At 43.4% G+C, this 21061-nt stretch overlaps 1 protein-coding gene across 1 annotated transcript in view; it reads right to left on the bottom strand.

Moving 5' to 3' along the window:
• TENM3 (teneurin transmembrane protein 3) overlaps positions 1 to 21061 on the bottom strand; it is a 694478-nt gene that overhangs the window by 18257 nt on the left and 655160 nt on the right. The window contains exons 25-26 of the mRNA XM_060136352.1: positions 5722 to 5897; positions 3693 to 3928 (exon numbers count right to left, since the gene is read on the bottom strand). Of these exons, the coding sequence (XP_059992335.1) occupies positions 3693 to 3928; positions 5722 to 5897 (412 nt within the window). The remainder of the gene's footprint in view (positions 1 to 3692; positions 3929 to 5721; positions 5898 to 21061) is intronic.

The following is a 21061-nucleotide window of genomic DNA, read 5'->3' as shown; positions in this document are numbered from 1 at the left end:
ATCTGCAAGGATGTGCTGCTATTCCTACAGCTTCTCTCTGAGGAAGATCTAGAGGCCATGAAATAACCCGATTCTAAGGCTGGCTCTTCCTCATTCTTTCATTTATTGAATAAATATTTGAGGGCCCACCCTGTGTCAGGCCATAGCTAGATTTAGGCCAGTAACTTAAAAATGAAAAGACGTTTCTGCTAGGAGATAATGAAAGGTAAGAGAGGAGACGTCCTCTGTTTCAGGAAAGGGAGGAGCAAAAACGGGCGGCTCTTCGGGCTGATTCTCTGATTCCTGATTCAGAGGCCCTGGTGGCCTCGCGTCACGCCCCTCCTTCCTCCTCTGCACCCTAGTTTGGCAGATTACAGGTCCGGTCCTCCAACGAGACTTTCACACCATTGCTTTCTCCCTAGAATTCCTCTCAGAATCCACAGAGGATGAAATTAGCAAGCCGAGCTAGCACATCCAATCTTATCTTTTTTTTTATTACATCTTTATTGGAGTATAATTGCTTTACAACGGTGTGTTAGTTTCTGCTTTATAACAAAGTGAATCAGTTATACATAAACATATGTTCCCATATCTCTCTTGAAAGTACGCAACCCTCCCTTGTGATCTTGGCGCTGTCTCTATGTGAGCCATCACACGTATCAGCTGGAAATCTCCTTTCAGTGTGAACGAACAGGCCGTTTTAAATAGTGTATCTTCTGAAATGACTTGCTGAGGCATTGTCGTTCTGGTATTTAGAAAGAAACTCACACCCATGCCTGTGTGCACTGGTCTCTTCCTCCCCAAAGGGAGGTGTTTTCTTCATTTAGAATCTGAGACTGAGAATCAGAGACTTAAAATCGGCTTTTTCCTCTACTCTTCTTAATTCCTTTTTTATGTCTAGAAAATAGTATTAAAAAGGAAAACGAAGGATGCACTTAGACTAGCTTGTCTCGAAGGACAGTGGGCCACATGTGACGTGGTCAGTTTCTGGGCAAAGCATTTCCCATAATCTTTCCTGTGTTTTGTAACAAGTGAGTTAACCAGATTTTTCCCATCCATCTGTTGTGTGGGAATAAATGCCCACCGTTTGCGCCCATAGTTCAGATTCTCTGGGTTAGGGTTACAGAACATGTAATCACGCCTTTCGTTTTTCAAGGATTTTCACATTATCTCATTTGTTCTGTAACACTTGTGTGAGGCAGCGGCAGGGTAGGGCAAACTATATTTACCCATAATACAGCTAATCTGTATCGTGCTGTGTCACAAGGTCAGGATATTATCTAGACAATATCGTATTATTGCCGTCATGATATGGATATCATCACATAGGTAAGGAAAATGAGCTTTACGGATGTTAGGATTTTCCTATAAGATCTATTATTAGTAAAAAGTGGAGCCTGATCTAGAACCCACATTTTTTGAGCACAAATGCGAGCAGAACCTTCGTGTCTTTTGATGAAGTAAGTCCCGTGTCCAGGTACACGTGGGACTCTGTGCGTGTGTGTATGTGTGAGTACGGGCACACCACACCTGCTGTAGGGGTAGCTGACTAAGACAAAGCCTGTGAACTAGCTTCCAGTTTGCAGTGACCCAAGCAAGCACGGCCCAGGGGCAGCGGTCAGTGGTAGCAGCCGACAGGCACGCAGGCAGCTCAGTTCCTTGTTTCGGCAGAAGAAAAGGCCAGGGCTGGCGCTGACTCTGGTAACAGACCAAGACTCTCTGAAAGCGACCCCGGAATGAGCCTGGAGCTTGTTTTCTTCCCATCATGTTACTTGCCCCCTAATCATGCTCTTCTTTCTGAGGTTCTATTCCATCTTCTTCTGGCCCTTCTCACGGGATAACCTCCTTCCAGCCTCCCCAGCTCCTATCCACCAGAACTCCTGGTGCAGGGCCCCGGAGCTAGGGCATCCAGGCTCCCATAGCCTGGGAGACGGGTGAAGTGGGAGCACAACACTGGTTTCAGAAGACCGTGCATTTAGAGTCCCAACCCCTGCCTTGCAACTGAAGAGGAATTAGAATGTAACTGTGAGTTGGACAGTCTGTATTTGAGGCACTGATTCCTTCTCACTTCATTTCTATTTCTTGGAAATAGCCAGAGACAATATGTAGTAGCTGTTTCTTACCATGAGGGCTTGTCCTGGGAAATAATGTTGGCCTGTTATAATAATAATAATTTAACCATTTTTTGGTGCTGAAAAAAGGACATGAATGGTATCCTCCACGTTTTTTGTCTCTCCTTGATTTTAAGTAACTTTTTTTTAAACAGCAAGGGAAGTAATTTTAGGAATAGTTATCTACATTTATCTGATAAATGAAAATCTGTTTGCTAATAGAAAGAATGAATCCAGTTCGGTTTATAGTGGTTTGAAGGTGGTTCCTTGTAACCTGTGTTTTAGTAGTTAATCTATGACGTCTTTACCAAACAGCTATCATAAAGCACAGCTTGCTTTCTAGATCTCGTTGGCCCACAATGTGAGATGGAGGAATAAAAACACCTAAGAAGGCAACACAGAGAACACTTTGCAGAGGTCAATTACACTAGCGTAATCAGCAATGCCATCACACTTCTCATAACAGTTACGTCAGTTTGGGTTTCCCTTCAATAGGGAGGAGGTGGCAGGGGGTTTCCGACGTCGGTCCTCTTCTAGGTGCCTAAGCTGTACTTTAAAAATATTGAGAATGCAAAGGAAGGATCCACCTTTCAAAGGCCAACCCACCTCTTTCAAGATACATATTTATGACTTGGAATACTTTTAACATGTCATCCAACTCTTACCCATCCCCATCCCATTAGGAAGCCATCACTCCTGAGTGGGTAAAGGAAAAGCGTAAGGTTATTAGGGCAATACCAGGAAGACAAGAATCTGTCGGCCATCCAGCTATTTGGAATTGTGCTACATGCACTACCCTAATCTCCCAGGGAAGAACTGATTTTTTTTTTTTAATTTAACACCTTTTTTGGAGTATAATTGCTTTACAGTGGTGTGTTAGTTTCTGCTGTATAACAAAGTGAATCAGCTATACGTATACATATATCCCCATATCTCCTCCCTCTTGCGTCTCCCTCCCACCCTCCCTATCCCACCCCTCCAGGTGGTCACAAAGCACCGAGCTGATCTCCCTGTGCTATGCGGCTGCTTCCCACTAGCTATCTATTTTACATTTGGTAGTGTATATATGTCCATGCCACTCTCTCACTTCGTCCCAGCTAACCCTTCTCCCTCCCCATATCCTCAAGTCCATTCTCTATGGGAAGAACTGATTTTTAATCAAAGCTATATTAAGAAAACACTTTTTGGGCTTCCCTGGTGGCACAGTGGTTGAGAGTCCGCCTGCCGATGCAGGGTACACGGGTTCGTGCCCCGGTCCAGGAAGATCCCACATGCCGCGGAGCGGCTGGGCCCGTGAGCCACGGCCGCTGAGCCTGCGCATCCGGAGCCTGTGCTCCGCAGCGGGACAGGCCACAGCAGTGAGAGGCCTGTGTACAGCAAAAAAAAAAAACAAAACAGAAAAACAAAAAAAGAAAATAGTTTTCTCAAATAGTTTTTCTATGAGCGATCTGATGGCTTGATGGTTGGCTGTAACTCATGCTCTAAGGTAAGGTGTTACCCTGAGTGTGAACAGGAGATGAGTCCTAGGCCCGCCCTCGTGGACAGGCCACAGCATGACACGGAGGACCGGGTGGCTGTCACCTCGCTCTGACACTGACTTACCCTGAGCTTTCGACCAAAGACATTGACTTTGCCTTGGGCTTGCTCTTTTCGGAATCTCCATTCCACCAAATTCTGACCGTTTTCACCAGGAAGAGTCATGTTTCTTTTGGCAACTGTTGGGTTAGCTGTGCCGGCCAGAACGTGTGGCTCTGTCTGGTAGTGCGAATCCAGGCCACTGGCGTACAGGATTCGAAGGGAGCCGTCGTAACCAACCTGGTAGCTGTTTCTTAACTGATCTAGAAAACAAGCAGCAGAAAACACGAACTGTAGGTGTGCATTAAACACCAGATCGCTTGCGGGGTTAGAAGTGATATGAATTTCTAAAACATTGGCTGGACTCCATTTATAAGGGAATGAAAAGTACTTAATGATATCCTTTTAGAAAATAACAAAACAACTTCGATTTCTGGCATCTCATGCTGTAACAGATTTGGCTGAATGTTAAAGGCAAACTTTAGGGGAATTTAAAGTCCTTCTCTACTTTATTTGCCTGATGAAATAAATGAAGGTTCAACTTCCAGTAAATGTTTTGCAAAGAACCAAGTATGTGTTCTTTTCAGAGGCTGGTGTGTCTCCTCCAAGGGTTTAGAAGACATCTTCCCAATAGTCATCTCTATATCTTTTGTTAAAGATGTTTTGAAATGATTTAATATCTGTACCTTCTATACCAAAAATATAAGGAGATATTTCCCCCTGAAATTGACTTTAAAAAAGGAAGTCGGGCTTCCTTGGTGGCGCAGTGGTTAAGAATCTGCCTGCTAATGCAGGGGACACGGGTTTGAGCCCTGGTCTGGGAAGATTCCACATGCCACGAAGCAACTAAGCCCGTGCGCCACAACTACTGAGCCTGCGTGCCACAACTAATGAAGCCCTCGTGCCTTGAGCCTGTGCTCCGCAACAAGGGAAGCCATCGCAATGAGAAGCCCGCGCACCACAACGAAGAGTAGCCCCCGCTCACCATAACTAGAGAAAGCCCACGCATAGCAACGAAGACCCAATGCAGCCAAAAACAAATAAATTAAAAAAAAAAAAAAGGAAGTCATATTTTGTACAAAACACCCTCTCATATTGTAGGCTATTGCCTCAAGTTAAAAATTTTGAATAATACAGGACCATTTGGGGAAGCAATGAATTCAAGCAATACTGATTTTAGATGACTGTAGAGATTACCTGACTGTAGAGATTACCTGACAGAATTGGTAAAAAAAAAAAAAGAGTCAGAGAAGCTTAACTCAGACTTAGCAATGAGTCTTAGAGCAATGACCTCACAGTTGCAATTGTCATTGTAAACAGGCCTTTTCAAGATTACATCAAAAAGGAATATGGTGGGAGGGTCCATCATGGAGTTATTGGACATATATGCCTACAGACTGAATGAAAAAATGGAAAGTTGAGCTATTACACATATGGGTACACAATCCCCAGTGATGGCATGAGATGCGGATTCAAATGCTGCATCGTGCACGGATTCGGAAAGCTCGGCCTGCTGGCCTTCCACGGCAGTGATGATGATGCCAAAGGGCCTTTAGATGCAAGTGAAAAGCGGGAATTAACGTGTTTTATTAAATGGGAAAGAAAAAAACCGTCATTTCTAGGTTAACAGATTGTTTTAGATGTTATGTGATTTTATATACGTATGTATTACGTATAAATAAACACTACACGTAGACATTAGACCATCCCATCGATATCTCTAGGGGTTTATATTTCCACCTTCTCTTTCCTGGTTCATCTTATAAAATGCGGGTTGCCACTTTCTACCCGGTTGCCAGTGGTATTTTATTTTTTAAAGAGTTTTTTTTTTTGGTGTGGACTATTTTTAAAGTCTTTATTGAACTTGTTACAATATTGCTTCTGTTTTATGTTTTGGTTTTTTGGCCCCAAGGCATGTGGGATCTTAGCTCCCCGACCAGGGATCGAACCCGCACCCCCTACATTGGAAGGTGAAGTCTTAACCACTGGACCGCCAGGGAAGCCCCACCAGTAGTATTTTAAACTGGGCCATTGAAAGCTCTGCTTTCGTGTTTACCTTGAACCACGGTGTAGAATGAGTCGATGGAGGACAGGTTTGAAGTGATGCTGACACCTTCTTCTCGGCTGGATGACTCAAGGTCCACTGTGATAGCCTTGTCCATGTCTCCATGGAGGTTTGTGACCACTCCGGTTGGAAACGTCACGTTTGTCAGACGACCTTCACTGTCATAGCTGAATAAAAGAGGCATGAACTCGGCATTAAATAGGAAACTGCAAGTTCTTCTTACTCATGAGAGAGTCTGTAGCAACAGTAGCTGCACACATTTGGAAGAATATTTGTCTTTGTGCATGAGCTGTGCAGTGAGGATTCAAACATGCTTTGAAGTGATCGGAAGCCTGTTGAACACAGAGAAGCCTCACCTGCGAGGGCAAGAGTAAACAGAGCAGCTCCCCTCCCCAGCACGTCATTCTCTCAAGTGTGACCACATTCCTCCTGCACATCTAATTTGCTGTTTCAAAGGGAACATGTTTGCTGATATTAAATTTCTTAGTATTCCTCCATATATTCTATAAAGTAGATTTAACTCACTGTTATATCCTTCTTGAAAGTTTTACTAACTTATGCGCTCTATGGCAGTGCAATATGGAAAAAAATATATATAATTTTGTAAAGCAGTATATGTACATGCATGTAAGTATTTGCATATGTAAAGATATTCCTTTGGTATCCTGAGACATCTTCAACAAATTAATATAATAAGGCCTTTTCTAAAGACTTTATTTCTCAGTGATTGACCTACTTTATAATGGTAAATTGGGACTTAATGTTGGCGGGGTGGAGATAATCTATCTTGTCTATACTCATGTTGTAGGAGTGGGTGATATCTTGAATGATGATTTATCATGTTTACTGAAATGAGATGTAATATTTCCTGACATTTAATGACTATTTGCTTTTTTATGATACCCTCACTTGTTTTTTAGCATATAAATATAAGAGGCACCTATAATTTAAGTGTTAGGATATATTTAAAAAGCTGTCTTATTATCATAAATATGCATTACAGATACAACATTTTACTAAAAACTTGATTTTGGGGGTGACTTTTCTATTGGTGGCAGCACCAGAGAAAATTTCAAAAATGACAAGGTGGTTTGAAGAAAGGGAAAAAAATGTAAATTCTGGATGAAAAATCAGGGACTTCCTTGGGACAAAAAATATACTTAAGATTGGATTTCATATTAATACTAAGGCTGCTTCATCAATAAAAGGTCTAAGTGAAATGGAGACCTGAGCCATGCCCTACTTAAAGTAAGCCCAGATGCAGAACTAGGAGAGAAAGAGTCTTATTAGCGAAAGACAGAAGCTACCAGAGGAGGAAAAACAGTGAAGAGGATCCTAATAACGGGTGTAAACATGGGGCAACAAGGGAATAAGGGGTAGAAAAAAGGACTTAAATGATACTTTGGAATAAAAGGAGAGAGGGCTTCTAGATTGTAAAAATTAGCTTTGAAAAATGTGGTTATAGGAATTAGGAGCAGACTCTAGAAGGCCAATGTCATGGCGGAGCTAGGAAGGCAGAAGGGAGGAAGGAGACGGATGTCTGTTCAGGGCCCGTTACTTCAGTGGGGACAGCATCACTCAGATCGTGGGCTTGCCTGACTTGATCTGACAACTCGCCCTGCTGCTTCGCCAGCGGCAGAAACGGGCGCTCAGGAGAAAGAGGCGGGCGACGGATGGAGAAAGAGAGAGAGAGAGGGAGGGAGAGAGAGAGAGAGAGAGAGAGAGAGAGAGAGAGAGAGAGAGAGAGAGAAAATGCGCCGTTGAGTGTAATCATTGTTTGGACCCATAAAAGGCAGAGCTGAAGTGAAAGAGCAGACTCCCTTCCCTCTCCAGCAACCCAAATGCCCCCAGCAGATTAAGGCATCAGTGAAAGAAACCAAAACTGCTTTTTTGAAGAAATTATTACTCTTGAAACAAACAAGCATAGGTTTATTTATGCAGCAAAGCAGAGTTACAGAATTACTGACCAAACCAGCTTAAAGTGCAATCTTAACCTGGACATAATTCTTGCAGCGCGTTACATTTCTCATAGGATACGATGAAAAATAAGCTATTGTGTTTTAAAGAAATGAACACCCTAAGATAAGTAAGTACTAGGGATGTAATGTACAACGTGATAAATAGAATTAACACTGCTGTCAGTTATATATAAAAGTTGTAAAGAGAGAAAAATCCCAAGAGTTCTCATCACAAGCAAAAAATGTGTATTTTCTCGTTCTTTAATGTTGTATCTATAGGAGATGATGGACGTTCACTAAACTTATTGTGATAATCCTTTCGTGATGTATGGAAGTCCCATCACTATGCTGTACACCTTAAACTTACACAGTGCTGTCTGTCCATTATATCTCAATAACACTGGAAGAAAAAAAAAGAAGCTGTAGAAAAATTGAAAAAATAAACTAACATCCTTTGGAATGCTCCTACGTAAAAGGCAGTTCAGTGCTGCACTATGCCCCCACCCCCTTCCCATTTTACAGGTGGAAAAACGAAAATGTGATGTGGTCAGGTGATTTGATCTGGCTGTCTTTGCATCTCACGATGGGGCCATAACTGGAACTTTCATGCACTGGACCCAGGTCCCTTAGCCCTTCTGTAAATCACAGGGCTTGACTTGAAGTGGAGAACGGTAGCTTTATACAGGTGATGCCACCTGCCAGCACTCTGCTGATTCATTCTTGCTGCTGTCACTCACCTGCCCTTTATCGACCCCTTTGCTGGTTTATGTTTTCTAGCTCCGTTCAATCTAAAGCAGGTCTGTCACCTTTCTCCTGCAGAAAGCATTTCTCCAACCTTTGCCTCTGCTCTTTCATTGGCCTACCCCACGTTCCCTGTCCTGCTGGACAGGCATTTCCTATCACAGGATGCTGAGCACATGGCCATAGAGCATCGGATGCTGCACATTCAGACGCTAACCTATTAGCCTTTGGTTCTTTGGAAAATAAAAGTACGAGCAGCCTTTGTAGGCAGTGCAGTTAGAATGACAGAGGGTTAAGCGGGCATCTTAGTGGCCCAGTTTCACAGTTTAGCCCTGGAAGTCCTCAATTTGTGCCTTCAGACGAGTGGCTGCATCTACGTTAAGGCACTAAAAGGGCTGAAGGGCTCGCACAGGGCCGGCCAGGAAAGCTGCTATTTCGGAAGGGCCCTCAGAGCATCTACCCCGCCAGTCACCTACCAGTTTCTGAATGAGCTTTGTGGGCTAGTCACGGTGCGAGGGGATCGTGGGTACACAGAGCATCAGAAGTCTGGTGGTCCAGAGTCCCCCACCCTCTGAGGGCAGGTGATGGAGCGATCGTGCTGGAGCAGAGCAGGGAAGGGCCACGTCAAGGTGGGGACCTAAGCTGGGCCTTGAAATCAATGCGGATTTATACAGGTGAGTAAGGAAGGCACAGGACACATTCCAGCCAGGAAGACAGCCAGGGAGAGGGTGCAGAGGACTGAGGACGGACGGGCTGTGAGGTCAGGGAGCAGAAGAGCCCACTGAAGCAGAGGGTCCGCGTAGGGTCCCTGATATGGTAGAGGGAGGCTCATCACTGGGGACTGTGACGAAGGTTTTAAAGGGAAGCAAGGAGCCCAGGGGCGGGGCAACACGTCAAGCAGGGACTCCTTCCCAGACTTGCCGATTTCACAAACCAGTACAAAAAATAAAATTGGGGCCCAACAGAGAGTTTTTAAATAAAAACTCCTCACCTCTAACTAGCATCATTTCATAAAGAAAGGCCATTACTCATGCCACAGATAGAAAGGACCTAACTTCAGGGTGAAGGTTCTTGACAAGGACCAGTAAAGCTTTATGAAAACGTTCTCCCCATCATTATTTATTTTTTCCATTTCACTGTGGATCTGTGAAAACTTCTGCACAGATTCGCATCTATGACAACAGAAATGCAACAAGATGGATGGCAGCCATTAGAATTGCCAGGGGATGCCGGATAAGGGAGGGAGAGAGAACGAGGGGCCAAGATGCCTTTCAGACATGGCAGGCGATCCCTTCTCTGGCAAAAGCAGAAAAACAACGCAGCAGCCGATGTTTGCCTGTCCTCTGAAAAGCTTTGATCCCGGGTGCTAACAGGGGCCTTCCCATCAAACACACGCCTCTGGACATACTCTCTGCTTCCGCACAGCTTCGCGGCTCTACGGAATGCTGCTTGGCCTCGCTGGTGAACCAGGCCTGCCCAGCTTGTAGATCTGAGACATGGTTTTCTTTTATGAGCTTCTTGAATTTACAGTGCGATAGGCTCCAGGGAATCTGACTAGAACATCAACTTGATGCCCCCCTTTCCACTCATCCGGTCGCAGCCGCACGGCTTCAAGTTCATCGCACAGCACATTCTTCTTTACTCCCGGTTGACCCCTCTTGACAAAGGCCCTTTTTGCTGGAAAAGGCAAATCCCTCAGGCTCCCCACGACCTTTGCGATGCTCTTCACTGATGTTTCTGTTTGTTCGTCTTTAATTTTGATTTTGCGTTTTTTTGCCTAGACTTGCTGTTTTACCCTTTGTGGTATATTTTTAAATCTCTTTTTACGTTTCCTAAACAGCGGGATTATCGACAAATGCCCCGGAAAGCCAGAGCCTCAGACCTTCTCAGTTGAAGACGCTGATTCCGTTCTGACGTGAAATTTTCTCTCTCGCTTCCCTTTACAGAGAGAAGTTCCCAACTCTTTACTTTTCCTTCACAATGTCTCTCACATATCTTCCCACTCCCACAGCCACCCTAGATTTCAAAAGCTGGTCTTGTCGCCTCTCCCCATAATCACGGCTACCAAATCCATCTTCCGAAACCCACCCCGAGTACCACGCTTCTCTGCTTAAACATCTTCTAGTGGTTCCTCAACGGAGAGAAACACTGACTGAGACTGTCACCAACCAAGGTCAATAGACTATTGATACCGCAAATGTATTCAGGTAGAAACAAAGTTCTTGGACACTTTTTTTTTTGCAAGTGGTCTAAAACATCAGAACAAAACTAATTTATTATAGTTCTGTCTTCATTATACACCACGTGTTGGTGAGTTAGACACTTTTAAAAGTGTCTACTAAAGATAAAAAGAATAAGGTAACAATTAACATGTAGTTTGTTGCATTAAAAAATCTGATATACTTATTTCTGTTGTCTGTTAGCTTGTTCTAAGCCTTTTAACTCTTACCCAGAAAAAGTCTTGTTCAAAAGCAAACGTTCAATTCAGTTGATACATTACAGTAGAGTCAACTAACATCATTCAACAAAGGTAACAAGTTTTCTTTAAAACTCAACAGGATTATCTGTTGTCTTCAGTGCTTCCCCATAACATGGCTTCTTCTTTTTTTTTTTTTGGCCTCCCCGCGCGCCATGCGGGATCTTAGTTCCCCGACCAGGGATCGAACCCGAGCCCCCTGCGGTGGAAGCGCTGAGTCTTAACCACTGGACTGCCAGGGAAGTCCCATGTCTTCTTTAATCAAATGTTTCATTTCTAAAATTACCTTCTGTTTTTGAGAAAAATCTGTGTCCATGAGAGCAGGGCTTTAGAGAAGAAAGCAAACCAGCGAAGAGAGGCAGCCGTCGCCCTGAGAGGGGCGGCTCTTTTGAGTGGGCTGCCCTGTCCCCCTTGCCTTGCGATTCAGCCCCACGCTGAACTGGTCTCAAAGGTGAGACAAATGTATGTATTTACTCCTAAAATGTTGGCGATGCTCCTCTCCCAGACCTTTATTCTCCTCACCTGTAGAGGAATGGACACCAGCCAGCTAAACGCATGTGTCACCTCTGACTGGTTTCTCTAGTCCAGATCAGCCTGTCTTGAGAAGCTGAGACACCAGGAGGTGTTGGTCTGGATGGGAGCCAGTCATGGCTGGCTCTTCCGCGTCTTCCCCAGGGCCACCCGGAATAAGCTGCTGAGTGGGGCTGCATCCGTGTGCTTTTAGACTTGAGTCCCAGTAAGCATTCCCAGGAAAGACGTAATCAACCTGTCTTTCCCCCACTGTCCCCCCGACACAGAGGGAGAATCTTTTCTCCCATCTATCAGAGTTCCTTTAATCCAATGTCCTTTCACTGTTTAACAGCCTGCAAAACCAAAAAAAAAAAAAACCCCAAACAAAATCCCCCCCCAACCTTGCCATCTGTATGGCAATACTTTTTTCACAGTGCTAACCCGTAATAGCTTCTTATCTGTCATTGTGGTAAAGCAGAACAAAATTACCAACCTCATCATAACACAAACATATGCACAAAGCGCTCCTGGGTCTGCAGGCCTGGTGAAGGACGTGCGCAAACGGCAAAACCAGAACAGAACCCGACTTAAGCTTCTCGTGGTGGACTGTCTGGAACCCTAATAGCAACAATGCGATTTGTAACACTCTTATCAAAAGAATTTATGTGTAAGCATTCTGGGAACGAAACTGAGGTTTGTATATTTTAACAGCGATCTCACAGGCAAATCATAATTTCTTTGAATTCAGGAGCAATGTTGTCAGTTAGAAATCCTCAAAAAATCAGGTTCTGAAGAGAAAATGCAAAATGCTTCCATCATCAAGGGAAGTAAAGCAATCAACCAACTCTTAAATCATTGGTTCATCTGGTACTTAGCTGTCTGCTACCTACACATTACCAGAACTAATGGGGAAGATGCAAAATAAGAAAGACAAAAGAAGGTATTATTTTACATGATGTTTGTGTCCAGGGCTAAGAGGATCCTGATGAGAACGGGTGGAACTGCAAGGGTGGGAGCGGAAAGAGGGGTTAACACACACTTACGTTTCTCTGCTGCTGTCGCATTTTATTCAGAGGTCTTGCGATGGGGCAAAATTGCTTTGCTTCATAAACCCGGAAAGGGCAGCGGCCTACAGTCAAGCCACTATCCTGTTTGGCAACACCCAGATAACATGAGTTCAGAAGACCACAGACACCCAGACAACACGAGTTCAGAAGACCACAGACACCCAGATAACACGAGTTCAGAAGACCACAGACACCCAGATAACACGAGTTCAGAAGACCACAGACACCCAGATAACACGAGTTCAGAAGACCACAGACACCCAGACAACATGAGTTCAGAAGACCACAGACACCCAGACAACATGAGTTCAGAAGACCACAGACACCCAGATAACATGAGTTCAGAAGACCACGGACACCCAGACAACACGAGTTCAGAAGACCACGGACACCCAGACAACACGAGTTCAGAAGACCACGGACACCCAGATAACACGAGTTCAGAAGACCACGGACACCCAGACAACATGAGTTCAGAAGACCACAGACACCCAGACAACATGAGTTCAGAAGACCACAGACACCCAGATAACATGAGTTCAGAAGACCACGGACACCCAGACAACACGAGTTCAGAAGACCACAGACACCCAGACAACACGAGTTCAGAAGACCACAGACAAAGGCAGATCTTTGCTTTCTCACCTCTGGTCCCGCCCTTACTTTGAACATCAAGCCTAGTGACAGATGGTCGTGGATAGGACATTTTTCATTATTTTCGATATTTTTCAAAGATTGAATTCAAGAAAAGTGGCCCAATGCCTCTTTCCTTCCGTGGTCATCACCATATCAGGGAGAGCTGATGAAGTGATGATGACCAGCCCTGAAATTCACAGGCCTGAGACAAAGGGATCCGAGTCAGGACATTCCAGAATTAGCTCCCTTTGTGGATTGAAAGACTGTGGGTGAGCCCTCATTAACACAGGATCTTAGTCAAACCATTTAGAAAAGGTTTATTGACTACGGAAGGCTGAAACGAGTGGGACACGTCTTATTTGTTTAGATAACAGGTCTTGGCCAGGCCTTGAAATGTAGACTTGCTGGAGAGGGGATGTCAGGGAAATTTTTGTTCCAAAGAATCTGTCAGACAGAGCTGTGCATGCCCTCGTCCTCCCTGATTGATTCCATGGGGCCCGGGAGCGCTCAGGGGACAAACCCATCCTTCTCCGGAGCTCTCTTCTTTGTATCCTGGCCACTCACTGAGACCCACCCAGGAAATGGCTGTGCAGTGAGTGAGGACAAGGTGGATTTGAAAGACTTATGGTAAAGCTGGAAAGGTTAAAATAAAAGTACGAAGCCCATTTGGAAAGAGAAATTTTATTATTGTAAATTGCTATGACTACCAGCGGCATAATAGATACCAGGTTTGGCTGAAACGCCACACTATTTTAGCAAAAGAAATCTGGTATCTTCTTAAATGTTGTTTCTTTTGGAATCAGCCTTGACAGGGACCTAGGAAAAGTTGGGGAGCAATGGCAGAATCGCACATTTTCTTAGAGCAGGCAAGAATTTTTAATTACTAAGAAGCCTTGCATTTCGCAGGTGAGGGCACAGAATTTTAGAGGGGCGCCGTGCCTTGCACGGACGCACAGGTGGAGTAAGTGACAAAGTCAGGCTGGAGCCCAGGTTCTCAGTTTCCACACCGAATGCCTTTTCCCAATCAGCTTACGCTGCTTCTCAGAAAAGACGGCAAATAGAGAACAGAGAGAAAGAGGCATCAGGAGCTAATGGGACGTCAATGATTTGGAAATAAGGAGGGACTGGGAGGAAAAGCAGTAGACGTAGTGGGGAGACTGGGGATCTAAGATGAACAACACAGACTAAAATGCTGTCTGTTCACAAGCTTTATGAGAGAAAGTGGATATTGTGCAAAGTGTGAGGATGGAGGGAAAGCAGAGGGATGGTCAGACGCAGGCAGTCAAGGAACAAGAGGGAGCCAAGAGGGGACAAATACAGAAGGGGAGGTAACACACAAGGCGAGGCCCAGATCGGATGGCATCAGTAATCGGGGGGATGGCGTCCAGTAGCAGAAAAGGCGACGCTGAAGTGTGAACACTCGTACTGTCTCCGTTGTTGAGCCATAGGAAACCCTAGTCTGTAAATTCATATATTCACACGTTTCCCCCCCCAGCTAGATCTCATTCACACTTGGGGCCCAGCTCTTTCCATGGGCCCCATGCCCACGTCTCTAGAACTGACTTGCCCTGAGTTCTCACTGGCTGTTTCCGAACACATGCTGGGCTGGAATGGACTACGGTCCCCTCAAAGCCATAGTTTCCAAATCAGAGCTCATCTGTTTCTACCAACCTGCATCCTCCCTGTATTTCCTGCCCACTTGGTTGCTAGGTCAGCAGATTCTCTTTTCCCGCCCCTCTTGCGTTCAGTCATCATGTTATATTTCATTTCCTAATGACGAACCACCTCCTTCTCTGTAATTCCAGTGCCCGTCTGTGGGTCAGGCCTTCACCTCCCAACTGGATTTACTGCCTCCTAACTACTCTCTCCCCCTTTTCTCAGCCTCCTACTTTTCTACATTCAATCCATCCTTATATTGTCCCCAGATGGACCATGTTGCCTTCCTGGTAATCTCCCATGAAGGGAAGTCTGTCCACCCAGGATCACCAGGTGGTCAGGTTAAGCCCTGCTTGATCGAAACTGTGATCTCCATCCACTTTCTTTTTCCTGCTTTCACACATGCTCTACGCTCTTGTCATTCTGAGCTGCACATTCTTTCTAAAACCTACCACGCTCTGCCTCCCAAGGAAATGCTCTCCTCTGGCCTGAACACCCCACCTCGGCTTGCTCACCTTGCTCCGTACCTTTAGGGCTCTCACTAAGAACCTCAGATTATATATGGAATCTAAAAAGAAAAAATGGTTCTCATGAACCTAGGGGCAGGACAGGAATAAAGACGCAGACGTAGAGAATGGACTTGAGGACACGGCAGGGAGGGAGAAGCTGGGACGAAGTGAGAGAGAGGCATGGACATATATACATTACCAAATGTAAAACAGATAGCTAGTGGGAAGCAGCCGCATAGCACGGGGAGATCAGCTCGGTGCTTTGTGACCGCCTGGAGGGGTGGGATAGCGAGGGTGGGAGGGAGACGCAATAGGGAGGGGATTTGGGGATATATGTACATGTATAGCTGATTCACTTTGTTATATGGAAGAAACTAGGGATGGATGGAAGGGATGCTATGAGGAATCAGGGATGATGGTTTCCCCAATCATCTTATCTCCTTCCTAGGTCATCTGCCCCAACCCTGGGATGGAGTCCAGAAGAGAACAGAGTCCATGTTAGCTGTGCTTTGACACCTCAAGATATTCTGAAGCCAGGATCCTGGAACACAGGCAAGGGGCTTCTTCTGGGAGTCTAGGAGTTAGGGTAGCCTGGAGGGAGGGATGCTGAGGTTGCTTTTATTTTGATATCATAGGAATCAGTCAGAGATGCCAGACAGTCTCTGGAAAATACCCAACTGTCCATCTTCAGTTCTGTGATTATAAAATAATAAAGTTCCCTTTCACCGGTTGTCACCGTGTAGATTTCTTGTCCTGTTATCAGACAACCCTTTAAAATGGCTGGTGTATATAACTTGGTCTTAGAGTAAGTAAATCATCTGATAATCACTGTGTAAGGGAAGTTGCTGACACACCCAGATATGATGCTATCAGGTCATCTAACTTAAAACTAGATTGCAGAAGAAAATTGGATTAAATCAAGCATTAGTAAGAGCATTGCCTTAGTAGCGTTCAGGTTAGTGTTTGAAATGTACAAAAATGTACAATTATTCAATTGGCTACACACTTTTTTTTTTTTACTGATGTCCCTGGGACTATACATTCTGGTTACAAACTTAAAGCAAAATTATTAAACAATTAAACAAAACAGCAAAAATGGAAATCAACCACAGCATTTTCCCATGAATTTAAGTGATCTGCTGATAAAATCTCTTAAAATCATCCTTAATGCAGCAAATTTTTTCTTCCATGAGGAAAGAAAGAGAAAAAGGAAAATAAAGGAGAGGAATTGGGCACCAGTTTTAGAAATGTATTTGTAAAATGGGTTGCTTTGTTTTTAATGCCATTTTGGGCAGAAATAGCGATGAAACGTGGTTTCAGTGTTTGAATTTTTAGGGTTTGATGTCAGATGCCTACCAAGGGAAAGGTTATCTTCTCAGTTTTGTCCCATGGAAGATGCCTCTGTGATTTTTCTAACATCATGAGCTATTATAGTCACACACACACATCAAGAGAACACAGCCTGGCACAGATGTCCAGCTATTTAGACATGATTCAGTGTCAAGGGGACCGGACGCATCTTTCCCGACCGGGAATAACCATCACTGAGTTCTCCTAGGTTACCTGCGCTTTTTGCTCACTGCTCTGGATCTGAAGCCCAGTTACGCCTTACGCTGCCTCTCTCTCCTTCTCTGAGATGCCCTTTTCCATCTTCTCCAAGACGATCGGAACCGATGTCAGTGGCAGCTGTGGATCTGTCGTGGGCTCGGGGTTACGTTCATTATAAAGAAATGGTTAAGAAGCTCGTTCTGAAATTGCTCAGCTTGAATGAGGGACAGTAAAGCACCCAAATGAGAAGCTGGAGACCCATATACACCTACGTAAATGTGTAAGAGCTGAAACTCATTTATTTATTTGCTTCGTGAATCTGAATAGAGCTCACGAAAGACCACAGTCAGCCCCGTGCATATAAAGCCCCAAATATTCCAAGTCCCAAGATAGAAAACTGTCACCGCCCGGCTGTGTGCATGTACACGTCAGCCAGAACTCAGAGGTGTTTTTTCCACGCTGTCTTCTCTAAGCAGACAGAAGAGCCTCTAGATGTGCCCGCACGGTTTGTATCTTACGGGGTTAGCAAGCAGAGAACTGTGAAATGCCGTTAGTCATTAAATACTTGACTCAATTGCCCAGTTCAATACACTGGGTTTGCTTTTGTGTGCATTCAAGTGAAGAACTGAGGTTTCGCTCTGGCTATGAACTTTTTAAATAATAGATTTCTAGCAAGTAAGATCTTTTGGGTCTCCCTGGAATTACTCTAGCTAAGGAATTATAACGTGTGATAACTGTTTTAAAATGGTATGAAGACCAGCACAAAATACTCCCTAATACTAAGTGAAGGGGGTAAGTAGGCTCATCACAGGGTCCTCAGACAAGGGGACACCAGAGCCAGATGGACATCCTTTCTACCACCCAGCAACTCAAAGGAAGAGGAGGTCTGAGGCAAGATGGCTTATTCAATTAGCAACAAATAATTATTCCGCTCGTGAAACATATTAGTCTAACTCAGGGATTTCAGAGCTGACTTATAAACTACCTGACACCTGTCTTCCTATCACACCGTCTGTAGCATGTCTAAGAACACTGGCCACTTCCCTAACAAATCACAGTAGGGACACAAAAATCACAAGTAACACGGAGAGAAATTGCTGTGCCAAGACGGTATCTCTAGTTTCTGAAATGAAGGTTTCTTGTGCTTTGCAAACTACCAGTGAACCCGAAAGTCACCCTATTTTATTGGTGACTGATGAGAATCTCAAGTTGAGAGTCGGGTTTCCTTTTCCTAGAGCCATTCTTCCTGTTACCAGGGGCAACAGTATACTTAAACTGTATTTGCATGGGAAATGTTTTCTGTCTTTAACTCTTTAATCCCAACATTTCAGAAGAAAGTGCTACCAGTATGAAGTTTTAATTTTCGTTAATTATTGTAATAACAAGGTCAACTGAGGAAGTCCTTACTTTATAAAGCAAAAGAGAGTAAATGTGTAATAGTAGGTAAATATATTTCAAAAAATCAACAACAAAAATGAGAAGTGTTAATATTTTCAGCATTAACTCTTGCTACGGAAAAGTCTGAACTGTTTCAGAAGGCAAACATTCACATGATACTCTCCCAACGGAGGCAGCTCTAGGTTTCATCAGACTCTTCTCTATAAATAACCGTTCACCTGACCACAGGTGAACTCCTCTACTCCTTCATTCAACAAATAGCTGTTGGGAGCATTCTACGTGCACTGCAAGCTCCCAGGAGCCGTGGGAGCTACAGAGATAATAGCACAGCTTGCATTTTAGAAAATACTTTCACATTTCATTCTGTACGTTCTGTGACACACATGTCGCAAGACTGTGACATGCTGATGGTAAATGAAAGTTTGCACTAAGAAAAAAAGAAGTGAAATTAAAACATGTAAGGTAAACAATTTCAGCTAATTCTCTTTTAAAATTTCTTTGGTAGAAACTGCAGCGACTGCACTTTTTATTGGTAGGCAATTTATTGATCCCAGGTCTTCTCCCATCTGTTTCTATCCGATAAAGCTTTAATCTCAAGGCTTTTTAGACACTAGGCTAGCTAGAAAGCTGGACACATACAAATGGGAATTTGGGCTGAAAAGTTTCATCTTTCTTTGCAAGGTAGTTGTACGTAGATAGATACAGCATGTAACAGATCTAGGAACTACTGTCACAAAAGTCATAGAAAACAGGTGTTTTTCAACTGTGAAGTGTGTTTTTTTTCCCCCATAATCTCCTTGTGGTTTTGGTAAAATTGTGACCATTGTCAAACCTCTCACATCCCTTCTTTACGAAAGTACCAAGTACCCTTAAAAGGTCTAAATTAGACATGTAGTACTATAAGAACGTGAGGGGAAATATTACAGACATGTACTAGGGTTCTGGGAGTCTGCCAGCTCACTAGTAACGACAAACACCAAGGAAGCTTGACAGGGATTCAGAGTCCCCTCTGGCTCTTCTAGAACCTTCACATCCAGTCTCATATATCCGAGTCAGCACAGAATAAGCAGACACTGTTGTTGTCAAGGCTCTGACGAGTAGAGGTGGGGGGTTGAGTGTGTCCATCAACAAGCTCAGACTTACACAGACAGAAAGGGGCCACTCTGTCAGAATCCAGAGGGCGCTTTCGGAGGGGCTGCCTGACGATGACACTCCTTCACGCACTTACTTTTGAACGTGTTTTAACGTTTCTCACCCTTAGAAAGGGTGGACCCTTGCTCATTCACAGCTAAATTATAAGAATGTACAGAAAGAAAAAAATGATCATTTGTCATTCTGATATGATGATTTTGAACTACTTAGGTTAAATGCTCTATTTTTTTTCCTGTCTTGTACAGTAATACACTGTTTTGCAAAGTGCATAAATGTCTCTTGGAAATTTTTAAATCATGTCTTTGCTGCAGACATCTAAAGGAAAATTAACAAAAACACTTTTTTGAAAGCAATATTTCTGTTTCTTTGATTAGAAAAGCTGTTTCTCAAGTGCTGTAAACTACTATATTCTTAAGTTATAGCAAACACATGTTTATATGCGTGTGTGTATATAATTATGATGTTTATATTTGGTGGAATACTTCAATAATGCTTTTTGGAATAGTTGCCTTTATTGTAATTTATCTAGATGTAAGACTTAACAGATATACTTTAAATATGATGTGTAATGGGTCTGTATTAGTGCAAATATCATTGTGATTTATTTTAATTAATTAAAAACTTTCATTCTTGCAAACAGTGCTTGCCCATTACATTCACAAGACAGGTTTGCAAACTCAGCCTCTACCTTAGCAGTCATGTTGATTCTTCACTAAGTCTGAAATTCTTGGAGAGTGTTTAGTACTAGAGAAATGTGTCTTCTTTGTGTACCATAATATTAAAAAAGTAAAAATCCCAAATTTGTTTATACTATCCCACATCAACTCCACCAATGGAGTATATCCATTTCTCATTGTAGGTCATTAGTGAACCTGTATATGTGTTGCAGAAGTCCATGCGTCAGTAGTAACCCATGTGACGAACTTCTGTGCATTGTCAATGCCCGGGAACAAATAAGAACACATTCAAACATGGCTCACAGAGCAGAGCTTGAGTCCTAGACTGTACTAAAACCTTATTTCTCTATTTTGCTTTTAAACCGAAACCCTACAAATGCCACCATCATTTCCTGAAGATCTTATAATCAGAGCAGCTCTCCTGCCCAGTCTCATCTGATGGGAGCATTTTTACTGTACTCTTTTTTCACCTCTTTGGCAACAGAGCCTGCTATCACTTTGAAAGGAAGTGCTTGCCATTAACTTCCAATTTATTCCTTTCCTATTGTGATCCTAAAATGAGCAAAAGGAATGCTAAGAACAGAATTTTAATGTAATTCAATTGCAAAGGTTTGTTCCGCTGACAAAATCATGCTGCTGGGTAACATTCATTTTATGAAAAGGGAATCTGTGAAAAAAAGAAAAGCAATCCAAGGTACAGGAGAACTAAGCCTAATGTGTAAGTTCTATTCCAGAAAAGTTGTATGGAAAATATTTGTATATTGGATCATTTTTTTTCTACTGACTCTTCTCATAATTTTGGAGCTGTGTTCCTACAGAAAGTACATTTGCTGTATGACTGATTCACTTTGTTATAAAGCAGAAACTAACACACCATTGTAAAGCAATTATACCCCAATAAAGATGTAAAAAAATAAAAAAAAAAAAAAAGAAAGTACATTTGCTTCTGCATTTCATCGAGAACGTCCCACTAAGGAACTCAATATTCATTTCCAGGAGTATT

The sequence above is a fragment of the Lagenorhynchus albirostris genome, chromosome 21, assembly GCF_949774975.1.
Source record: "Lagenorhynchus albirostris chromosome 21, mLagAlb1.1, whole genome shotgun sequence".
NCBI lineage: Eukaryota > Metazoa > Chordata > Mammalia > Artiodactyla > Delphinidae > Lagenorhynchus > Lagenorhynchus albirostris.
Note: the sequence above shows the minus strand (reverse complement) of the source record. Positions and strands in the feature narration are given on the sequence as shown.